Source organism: Pyrus communis, chromosome 17, assembly GCF_041283825.1.
Source record: "Pyrus communis isolate YQ-2024b chromosome 17, ASM4128382v1, whole genome shotgun sequence".
NCBI lineage: Eukaryota > Viridiplantae > Streptophyta > Magnoliopsida > Rosales > Rosaceae > Pyrus > Pyrus communis.
This window is the reverse complement of record NC_142581.1, coordinates 27330732-27341421: the sequence shown is the minus strand read 5'-3', so window position 1 is coordinate 27341421 and position 10690 is coordinate 27330732. Positions and strand designations below refer to the sequence as shown.

Below are 10690 nucleotides of genomic sequence, written 5' to 3'. Positions count from 1 at the left end.
AAACGTTGGGATTTTTATTTTTTAAAATTAGGGACATGCTTTGTTTACATGTAAGTGAAGAAATAAAAGAAATAGTAAAATTATCTTAATTCTTATATTTTTCTTTAATATTTTAATAAATTAGAAAAATTATTATTTCACTATTTTTTAGGTGAGAATATATGGTCAAATTTTTTCTTACGAAATGCTATAAAAACCGATATCGGCAATTTTGACCCCAAAGGCAAAGGAGCCAGGGCAGAAAGGCCCAACGATAAATACAAGACGGGCGTGCAGTCTTGGCCATTTTAGACCGCCTCAGAATAGCAACCAAAACCAAACATCCTCCCTAGAAAGCCCAGAAATCTCCGACACCCCGCATACCCCTCCCACAGCCGATCGCCATGTCAGGAGGACCCATCACGCAGGACTGGGAGCCCGTCGTCATCAGGAAGAAGGCACCCAACGCCGCCGCCAAGAAGGATGAGAAAGCCGTCAACGCCGCTCGCCGCTCCGGAGCTGAGATCGAAACCCTCAAGAAAGGTTTTGTGTCGTCCTTCCTTCTTCCTCGCTTTCCCCTTCTCTGTCTCTTTTATTCTTTGGCCTTCAATATTTTTTGTTATTGATTAAGCGGAAAACAAAATGGAACCCACGAAATGATTTCAAAAATCTCATAGGGGTTAAAATTAGAGAAAATCAAATTTTAGAATTTGAAAGTAGAATGCTAAATGCTTTACTCGTAATTTTGGGTTGGATTTTTGCACTTGTTAAAGTTGTAATTTACTGTTTTTGATTGGAAAAGCATAGAAAACAAGGTAGCAAATTTTTTCCATTTGGGTAGCTGCTGATTCGTTGTTCTGGGTCGATTGTCTGGTTTGATTTTTATTACCTTGTAGCTAATGGGGTTTTTCCCATTTGTTTGTGCGAATGATTCGCGCCATGTGCTTTGGTTTTCGTAATCATTTTCGGGCTCGATAATCTTAATGTTCTTCCATTTGTAATGGCATTTTCGTTGTCGATTTGTTCAGTGTTGTGGACTTTTAGTTTCTTTCCAGCTTGGTGTGCCATAATATTGGGTATCAAAGTTAGTTTATTGTGTGCGTTTGCATGCTGCATATTATAACTTTCGAAGTTGCAACTCTAAATAGTTGCGTTGTTAATCTTTGCAGCAACTGCTGGGACCAATAAAGCTGCCTCCAGCAGCACTACTTTGAACACGAGGAAGCTTGATGATGAAACAGAGAACCTTGCTCGTGAGTTTCTCTCTTTCTTGTACTATGTATATACAAAATTCTTGTTTTTAGGATTGATATATCTTTCTTGAATGAGCTAAATAATCTCTTCTTGACATCGTTATAATTGTTTCTTAGTTTGCAACCGTTGTGAAACTGTTTGGGTTGGCTTAAGGAAGTAAATAGGTCCTTTTACATATTAGCCATTTGTTTGCTTCTGAGAGGTGAACCTTGGTGCAATTGTATGGTTTGTTCCGTTGCAAACTGAGGTCACGGGTTTGAAATGGGAAACAACCTCTTTACAAGTGGGTTTGAGGCTGTGTACCGTTTGTACTCCGAAGATCCTGGAATTGTGGGTGCACTAGGCTGCGCCATCTGGCCTAGTTTTTCTTTTGCCAAGGTGGTTGCATGGTTCAGTTCTTCTTACATATAATGTGTTTATGTACTGCTCCTTGAATCCTCTTTATTTCAATGTGAACTCGAAGTCTCGACTTTGGAGTTGAACGCCCCAGGGACCTTCTTCTTTATCTCGTCTTTCTTCCCAATAATATTGCTATCTTGACATGAGCATTGCATTGAGGAATGGGGATGGGAGAAGAGTTCATGGCATGGCATGGTGCCAGGATGCTTTTCAGTGGTTCATTGGACCTAATGGGCTATAGACTAATGTAGAGACTAAACCAATAAAGTTAAAGTCCCTTGCTTCACAGAACCTTTTTGCTTATTGTTGTATATGTTGCTGTGGTATTTATTTATTTTTTGTTTCTCTCATATGCACTAGTGGTATTCCAAGATTCTCTTCGTTGTATGTTTGCTTTCTCTGAAGTTTCCGTTACTCTTGCCCTCACCATAGCATGTGTGGTTTAGACATACGGTATGAGTTGTTTTGGTGGCAATAGAAAAGTTTGTAGACCTTTACATGTCTCTATTTTAATTATAAATGTGTAATTATAGTTATATTACATACATGTGTGCTTGCCCTTGCATACTCTCCCCTCCACAATTCCAGCAAGCACTTGGGCTTCTCAGTCTGGTTTAATATATATTCTTTGAATCTACGTTCCGAATCTTTTCCAGCTGGAATATATTGAAGCAATCCAGAAAAGTTATTTATTTGTCGTTTGCCTCGATGTTTTTTGCTTGTCTACTTTGGTTTCATGCTTTAATGTCATCTGATTTTGAAATAGATGAACGTGTGCCAAGTGAGCTGAAGAAAGCTATCATGCAAGCTCGAACTGATAAGAAGCTTACCCAGGCTCAACTTGCTCAAGTATATATCTCTCTCTCTCTCTCTCTCTCTCTCTCTCTCACACATGTGTACACAATTACTGATGACAATCTCGGGGTTATTTGCAGATCATCAATGAGAAGCCTCAAGTGATCCAAGAGTATGAATCTGGGAAGGCGATTCCAAATCAGCAGGTGATTACCAAGTTGGAGAGAGCTCTTGGAGCGAAGCTGCGTGGAAAGAAGTAAGGAAGCCTGGAAAGAAAAAGAAGCTGAGCTGCGATATGAATTTAAGTTTGAACAGATCTGTCGTACTGCGATCTGTAGTTAAAGTTTGAATTAATGCTCTGCAAGTCATTATTTAGTTATCTTTCAAAGGTCGTGTGTTTGATGTAGCAAGTACCGTTGTATTTTCTAATAATATTTCTTCAAATGACGAGTTTGCAAACAGTTGCAGCTATAGGTATCTACATGCTCATACCAAATGTCAACTCAATGCTTGTAGGGGAGAAGGAAGTCATGCCTTGTTATTTCAGTAGCTCTGTTTCGAAATTTTCAATGGTTAAATGCAATATCTTTGTTGGTGATGTCTTGCCCAAAATCTGATTCAGCCCCGGACAGTTTCGCTGTGTTGGTTCGAGCCAAATCGCTTGCCTAGCTCATCGAGGTCGAGTTCGCCATTGTCCTTTCCAACCAAGCGATCACGATACACAGTAGCCTCTCCTCGCCAAAACCCCACACAATGTGGAAGGCACATGGTCAAGACTCTGATACACAATGTTTTTATTTTATTTTCCTTCTAAAAAGAGAGATAACTGGTCGCAAGTTACCGTTATCCATCCCTTTCGAGGTAGGGGAAGCTACAAAGAATTTCACACTGCCCGTCAAGCAGACTCACCAGCTCGAACCATTTAATCCGGAACCTCTCTCAATTTTTTTTGTTTGTTGGGAGACGCATCTCTTTATTTTTATTTTTATTTATTTATTTATTTATTAACAAATGATATTATCTACCGTTAGGGAGGTGAGTTTAGCCTCACAATGGACTAGCAATAATATGATAAATTCGTCTTTAGTGAGAATCGAACTTAAAATCTATCATTTATAAGTGAAAAAGAAATATATTAAACTGTAATACGCAACTCTTAATCCAATAGATATTTACACCAATGGTTTTTAGTTTTTATGAACCCTTATCTGTAATGGAATTTTTTCAGCTCTTAAATCCAAAAGATATTTACACCAATGGTTTTTAGTTTTTATGGACCCTTATCTGTAGTGGAATTTTTTCGTGAAGACAAAGAAAAGAGATATTAATGAATATTTTGGCTGCGATTACAAAATGCTAAAAACCGACATCGAAAATTTTGACCCACAGCCACAGGGAGGCGCCCAGAGATAAATACAACCCCAACCGAGGCGTGCAGCCTAAAAGCCATTTTACACGCCTCCAGAGCAACCAGACCAACAACATCCCAAGAAAACCCAGAAATCTTCAACACCCCCCTCCCTCAGCCGATCGCCATGTCAGGAGGACCCATCTCTCAGGACTGGGAGCCCGTCGTCATCAGGAAGAAGGCGCCCAATGCCGCCGCCAAGAAAGATGAGAAAGCCGTCAACGCCGCTCGCCGCTCCGGAGCTGAGATCGAAACCCTCAAGAAAGGTTTTGTGTTGTCCTTCCTTCTTCCTCGCTTTCCCCCTCTCTGTCTCTTTTATTCTTTGGTCTTGATTTTTTCTTTGTTGTTGATTAAGCGAAAATAAAATGGAACCCTCGAAATGATTTCAATATCTATCAACAGAAATGATTTCAAAATCTCATAGGGTTTAAAATTAGAGAAAATCAAATTTTAAAAGTTGAAACTTGAATGCGTTACCTTTAATTTTTGGGTTGGATTTTTGCGTTGAAGTTGTAATTCGCTGTTTTTTGATGTATGCTGATTCACTGTTCCGGCTCGATTGTCTTGTTTGATTTATATTACCTTGTAGCTAATGGGGTTTTTCTCGTTTGTGCTAATGATTCGCACCGTGTGGACTGGTTTTTGTAACCATTTCTGGGCTCGGTAATCTTAATGTTCTTCCTTTTGGAATGGCGCCATTTTCGTTGTCGATGTTTATAGTTTTAGGCTTGTAGTTTCTTTCCGGCTTGGTGTGCCATAGGATTGGTTATGAAAGTTACTTTATTGTGTGGGTTGCATATTGCATTTTATAATTTCGAAGTTGCAATTCTAATAGCTACTTTGTTAATCTTTGCAGCTACTGCTGGGACAAATAAAGCTGCCTCCAGCAGCACTACTTTGAACACGAGGAAGCTTGATGAGGAAACGGAGAACCTTGCTCGTGAGTTTCTATCTTTCTTGTACCATGCCTATACGAAATTCTTGTTTTTCATTTAGAATTGATTTATCTTTCTTGAATGAGCTTGATAATCTCTTCTTGACATCGTTGTAATTGTTTCTTAGTTTGCAACTGTTCTGAAACTGTTTGGGGTGGCTTAAGGAAGTAAATATATCTTTTTACACATTAGTCAGTTTTTTGCTTCTAAGAGGGTGAACCTTGGCGCAATTGTATGGTTTGTTCCATTGCAAATTGAGGTCATGGGTTTGAAATGGGAAACAACCTCTTTAGAAGTGTGTCGTGGCTGTATACCGTTTGTACTCCAAAGATCCTGCAATTGTGGGAGCACTAGGATGCGCCATCTGGCCTGTTGTTTCTTTTGCCAAGTTAGTTGCATGGTTCATTCCTTCATATGTATAATGTGTTTATGTACTGCTCCTTGAATCCTCTTTATTTCGATGTGAAATCGGACTTTGGAGTTGAAGCCCCCAGGGTCCCTCTTCTCTATCCTTTTTTTCCCCAATAATATTGCTATCTTGATATGAATGTTGCATCGAGGAATAGGGATGGGAGGATGAGAGTTCATGGCATGGCCTGGTGCCAGGATGCTTTTCAGTGGTTCATTGGAGCTAACGGGCTATAGCCAAACTTAGAGTAAAAAACAATGAAGTCCTTTGCTTCACAGATCCCTTTTGCTTATTGCTGTATATGTTGCTATGATATTTTTCGACATCGGTTGTCCTTTCTAGTAGCCAACATTTAGTTCATGTGTTTATTGTTGTATGTCTTGCTGAGATATTATTTTTTTTCTTTTTCTCATATGCACTAGTGGTTTTCCAAGATTCTTTTTGTTGTATGTTTGCTTTCTCTGAAGTTATCCTTACTCATGCCCTCGCTCACCTTAACATGTGTGGGTTGGACATATGCTATGTAGTTATATTAACGTACATGTGTGCTTGTCCTTGCATACTCTTCCCTCCACAATTCCAGCCAGCACTTCTGATTTAATATATATTCTTTGAATCTATGTTCCGGTTCTTTTCCAGCTGAAATATATTGAAGCAATCCTGCAAAATTATTTATTTGTTGTTTGCCTGGATATTTTTGCTCTTGTCTATTATTTGGTCTCGTGCTTTAATGTCATCTGATTTTGAAATAGATGAACGGGTGCCAAGTGAGCTGAAAAAAGCTATCATGCAAGCTCGAACCGATAAGAAGCTTACCCAGGCTCAACTTGCTCAGGTATCTCTCTCTCTCTCTCACACACACACACACACACACGTACACAATGTACTGATGACGATCTCGGGGTTGTTTGCAGATCATCAATGAGAAGCCTCAAGTGATCCAAGAGTACGAATCTGGGAAGGCGATCCCAAATCAGCAGGTGATTACCAAGTTGGAGAGAGCTCTTGGAGCGAAGCTGCGTGGAAAAAAGTAAGGAAGCCTGGAAAGAAAAGGAAGCCGAGCGTGCGATATGAATTTAAGTTTGAACTGATCTGTTGCACTGCAATCTGTAGTTGAAGTTTGGGCTAATGCGCAGCACCTCATTTTGTAATCTTTCAAAGGTCGTGTGTCTGGTGTAGAAAGTACCCTTGTGTTTTCTAAGAATAATTCCTCGAATGATGAGTTTGCGAACAATTTCAGCTAAGTTTCTACGTGTTCATACCATCACCATTGCCTTTGGTGTTGCTGTCCCTCAACCGCATAACTTTAGCTGTTAGATCAAATTTCAAGAGTTCGGATTTTATGCTTAGTTGGCTTAGGTGGAAGGGATCCGGAGAGGATCCCTTCCCTATTTAGAACTCGTTTGATAGAGAGGATTACTATATTAAAGGCATTTTGAAGGTAGATGACAATATCTCTATTTTGTTCAAGTTGAAGATTACTCGTAAAGAAAAATTCTTTTTAATTCTCTATTTTTTGGGCATTAGTAAGGATACATTTTCTTTGAGTAACTTTTAATCTGAACAAAATATAAAAATTTTCATTCATTTCTTCTGTCAAAATGCTTTCAAAGTCGTGAATGGTCGTATCCAAGTTCCTATTCAACTAGACCTTAATATCTTAATCAATCAATTCGTATATATAAAGACTGATAACCACCAGAAGCAAGCAGTCACAATTAATAATAAGCACTAGCTTAACCTCTCTCTTCTATGGATTAATTAAATCCATTAAATCCAAACTCAAATTGCATACGACACTGATAAACGTACTTTTTATTTTTTTTAATCTCTCGCATCCTTTTCTTGTTTTATTTATTTAATCTGATAACCGAATTTTAAAAAAATATATGAAAAACTTAAGATAGTGTAAAAATTAGCTCGCTGTATGAAACACCATGAAAATGAGTAACATTAAACAAAATAGAGCTGCACATGACAAACATTAAACAAAAGAGACCGACACAAACAGCTTAAACAAGACAAAACAACATTACAGTACTGTATATGGAACCATTGACTTGACCTTACGAAGGCGGAACCCACCACTTCTTTGTCCCGCCGCCATCAACCACCACAACCACTACCTGTCAAAACTCAGAGGCCGGTAGATCCTCATCAGACGGTGGAGACAACACCCACTCTCCGCTGCTCTTATCAAGCACCATACCTCTGTTCTTCTCCACCCACCACACCGCGGGCACATTACACTCCTCCTTGAGAAAATCACATGACTTGTTCACCAACGCCACGCTCCTCTTCACCCTCAGCTCAAACTCCGCGTCCTCCCCGTTCCACCCCGCCACCACATGCAGAATCCCCTCCAAGTTATGCCAGTCGCTCGGATTCTTCGACTCCTTCAAGAACGGCGACTTCCTCGTATCAATCAAAAGCACCGTCCCGACCTTCCGGTACCCCATTACACGGACAGGATAGTGCGGAATTAAATCGATGGTATTCTTAATATGCAGTATCTTCAGATTCGGGTGCCACTCAATCCGTCTTTTCAGTGCACTGTTTCCGATTTGTGGACAACCAAATACAAAAACCGCAATTGGGAGATCGGAAACCCCGTTTTCGGCCAAATCGAAAGCGCTCAAAACCGCTAAACTCGCGCCGAGACTGTGTCCTGTCATGGTTATGCTCAGCTTCTCGTCCTTGTACTTGTTCCTCAGCTCGTTGATTTTTGTCACAAGTTGGACTCTGGCGCTTGTTTTCGTAAACGGGGACTTCGGGTCGTTGGAAATGTACATTGTAAGCCAACCCCTCATGACTTTCGGCACTTTTTCGTCATCTTCATCGTCATCCTTGTCATCGTGATTTTGATGACCATTCGCTAGGCTGGCATGAGAAGAACCTAAAATGATCTCCGCGGACTCTAGCTCAGCTCCCATCACATTAATCCACTCGTAGTTTCTAATCGTGCCGCGCCATGCGACGTATATTTCTCGTCGACCGATGGCTTTGCTGACTTCATCGGTAGTGACGGCGATGTAGCCGATCCAGTTAGACTCCCGATCCCATGACTCGCGGGACTTGGATTTGAGAAGCAAGGCTTCGGGGACGCTGACTTGGGCTGTGGCGTAGAGGAAGCAAGAGACTTGGTAGTTGGCGGCGTCTTGGAGCATGACCTTGTCGAAGAAGGAGTGTTTGCCATAGCGGCTGGATCCGCAGTACTTGGAGTTTTGGTCGTTGTTGAAGGCGTCGTAGGTGGCCTGGCAGAAGTTGCCGCAGCGGAGGATGAGGGTTCGGAGATTGAGGTCTAGAGGGTCCATGAGGCCATCCCAGTTGTTTGAGCCTAGAAGCTCTGACCATGCAGCGGCTGCTGGATGATCAGCAGTTTGGTTGGTGGCCATGGACGTCGGAGGGAGAGGATGGCTTGTTGTTTTTGTATGTTTAGCATTATTGTTGCCCATCTTTTATGTGTGGAAAGCTAGCCGATCGAATGGTATTATATCATATACCAGCAAATGTACGTATCTAGACAATACTACTTAGAAATTATTATTTTTACTGAGTCTAAGGTACCAACTGGTAATTAATAACTAAAGTAAGTACAAGTTGTAATATAAGTCAAAAGTCACCTCCCTCAGGAGGGCTCAATTCACCTTCGTCGACCCTTCCTACTTGTCAAACCCATTGGGAAGAAGGTTTTGATGAACCAACTGTTGGATTGGGGTAACCTTCCCGTGGCTTTTGCAAGTGGGAAGAAGACCCTTGTTAGTCAAGATAATGACTTTAACGTCACAATTAAATATGGTTGAGGTGTTTTGCACATTCTTGAACATCCTTAAATGAGGTGTTTTGCACCACTATATGTATCACTGTTAAATGAGTTGAAATTTCAAAATCTGTGTAATGGACAGACATAAATTTTAAAATTTAAACTTATTCAACAGTGAAAAATGGGGCCCTGAGCATTACACCACTTGAGGATGGTGAGCAAAGATACAATTTACTGGTTTTGATATCTCTTATCCATTATATATTACCTTGTAAAAGCATAGAAAACAAGTTAGCAAATTTTTTCCATTCGGGTAGCTGTTGGTTCACTGTTCCGGTTCGATTGTCTTGTTTGATTTATATTACCTTGTAGCTAATGGAGTTAATTTAGACAAAATTTTGGAGGACAAGAAAATTAATTATTGATTGATTTATTATTAAAACGTTGATAAACATGCTCATTTCTATTGATAACGCATTATTTAGTTTATAAATTTTGTTTTGGAATTTAGTCTACTTAGTATTTTCATTTTTTAATTTGTTTGTGTGAATGATTCTCACCATGTGCATTGGTTTTCGTAGTCATTGTCGGGCTCGATAATCTTAATGTTCTACCCTTTGTAATGGCATTTTGGTTGTCGATGTGTATAGTATTAGACTTTTAGTTTCTTTCCAGCTTGTTGTGCCATAGGATCGGGTATAAAAGTTTATTTTATGGTGTTGCTGCGTACTTCATTTTGTAATTTTCGAAGTTGCAATTCTAATAGTTACTTTGTGTGAGGATGTGAAGGTATAAAAGTTTCACCTTACTGAGAGAACAAAATCTTGCAAGGGCTTATAAGAACATCTTCAAAGGAAATATCAAAATATCCACATAAGCTATAACAGTAATAAAATACTAATATTTTCCAACCCAAATATCAATTCTTCTGTAGAGCTGATGTGGATTGACAGCAGCTTCAAATATTTTTTTATTAATTTTTTTTTTATGGGAAACGCTGAAACTGAAGCAAACGAAGAAGCCGAAAGACCGAAGCTTGAATTTTGGAAAACCAAAGAGAGAAAAGAGAGAACAAAAGCAGAAAGCTTGCAGAGCATCCATGGCTGAAGGTAGTTCGAATTGGGGCGTGAGGGACTTGCGGGAGGGAAGCTTGCAGAGCTTCCATGGCTGAAGGTAGTTCGAACTGGGTGTGAGGGACTTGCGGGAGGGAAGCTCATATAGAGTTAAGCAATAGCAATCGATATTAGCACATCCTGGAATTATAAAGCAATTTCATTATGATATAATTATTATTTTTTCTGGGCTAAGAGGATCGGCAAGAACGAAAAAATGGAGCAAAGAGCTCATAACTAACTACATCATTTGCTTCCACGATTGATGATTCTGTTCTTGAAGTGAATTTAACTTACAAAGTTTTTTTTGGCCTTTTATGAAAGTGTTGACCGGAAAAAAGTTTATATGGCTTTCTTGAGGGACTTGCGGGAGGGAAGCTTGCAGAGCTTCCATGGCTGAAGGTGTGAAGTGAAGAAATTGGGTTTTGAAAGATGTGAAAATGGGTAATAAAATAATAGTTTCATAAAATTAAAAAAAAAAAAATAATGTAATAAAATAATATTTAATTTGACATACCGGATGGAAATCAAAATTTTAAAAGATGTCAAAATGCCACATAGGCCGTCAAATTCAAATTTTACGTTTAAAATTTGACATCTCATTTGGAGATGCTCTAAGATGTTATGCTATTCCCT

The 10690-nt window shown here is 39.6% G+C and overlaps 3 protein-coding genes across 4 annotated transcripts; 2 read left to right on the top strand and 1 right to left on the bottom strand.

The window, feature by feature from the left end:
* Nucleotides 1–213: 213 nt before the first annotated feature.
* LOC137707495 (multiprotein-bridging factor 1a) lies at nucleotides 214–2888 on the top strand. 2 transcript variants are annotated; one of them, XM_068446372.2, is made up of 4 exons: nucleotides 214–522; nucleotides 1149–1232; nucleotides 2399–2481; nucleotides 2568–2888. In XM_068446372.2, the coding sequence occupies exons 1-4, from the start codon at nucleotides 384–386 to the stop codon at nucleotides 2685–2687; spliced, it is 426 nt and encodes a 141-aa protein (XP_068302473.1). In that variant the 5' UTR covers nucleotides 214–383; the 3' UTR covers nucleotides 2688–2888. The 2 variants fall into 2 exon arrangements, with proteins under 2 accessions (XP_068302473.1, XP_068302472.1); XM_068446371.2 differs by having other exon boundaries at nucleotides 246–522; nucleotides 1128–1232.
* Nucleotides 2889–3782: 894 nt separating this feature from the next.
* LOC137707874 (multiprotein-bridging factor 1a) lies at nucleotides 3783–6423 on the top strand. The gene is made up of 4 exons (XM_068446807.2): nucleotides 3783–4101; nucleotides 4692–4775; nucleotides 5932–6014; nucleotides 6094–6423. Exons 1-4 carry the CDS (start codon nucleotides 3963–3965, stop codon nucleotides 6211–6213), a joined length of 426 nt encoding a protein of 141 aa, XP_068302908.2. The 5' UTR covers nucleotides 3783–3962; the 3' UTR covers nucleotides 6214–6423.
* A 684-nt stretch (nucleotides 6424–7107) lies between these two features.
* Nucleotides 7108–8689, bottom strand: LOC137708598 (phospholipase A1-IIdelta). The gene has a single exon (XM_068447712.2). The coding sequence runs from the start codon at nucleotides 8632–8634 to the stop codon at nucleotides 7309–7311; it is 1326 nt and encodes a 441-aa protein (XP_068303813.2). The 5' UTR covers nucleotides 8635–8689; the 3' UTR covers nucleotides 7108–7308.
* Nucleotides 8690–10690: the final 2001 nt, after the last annotated feature.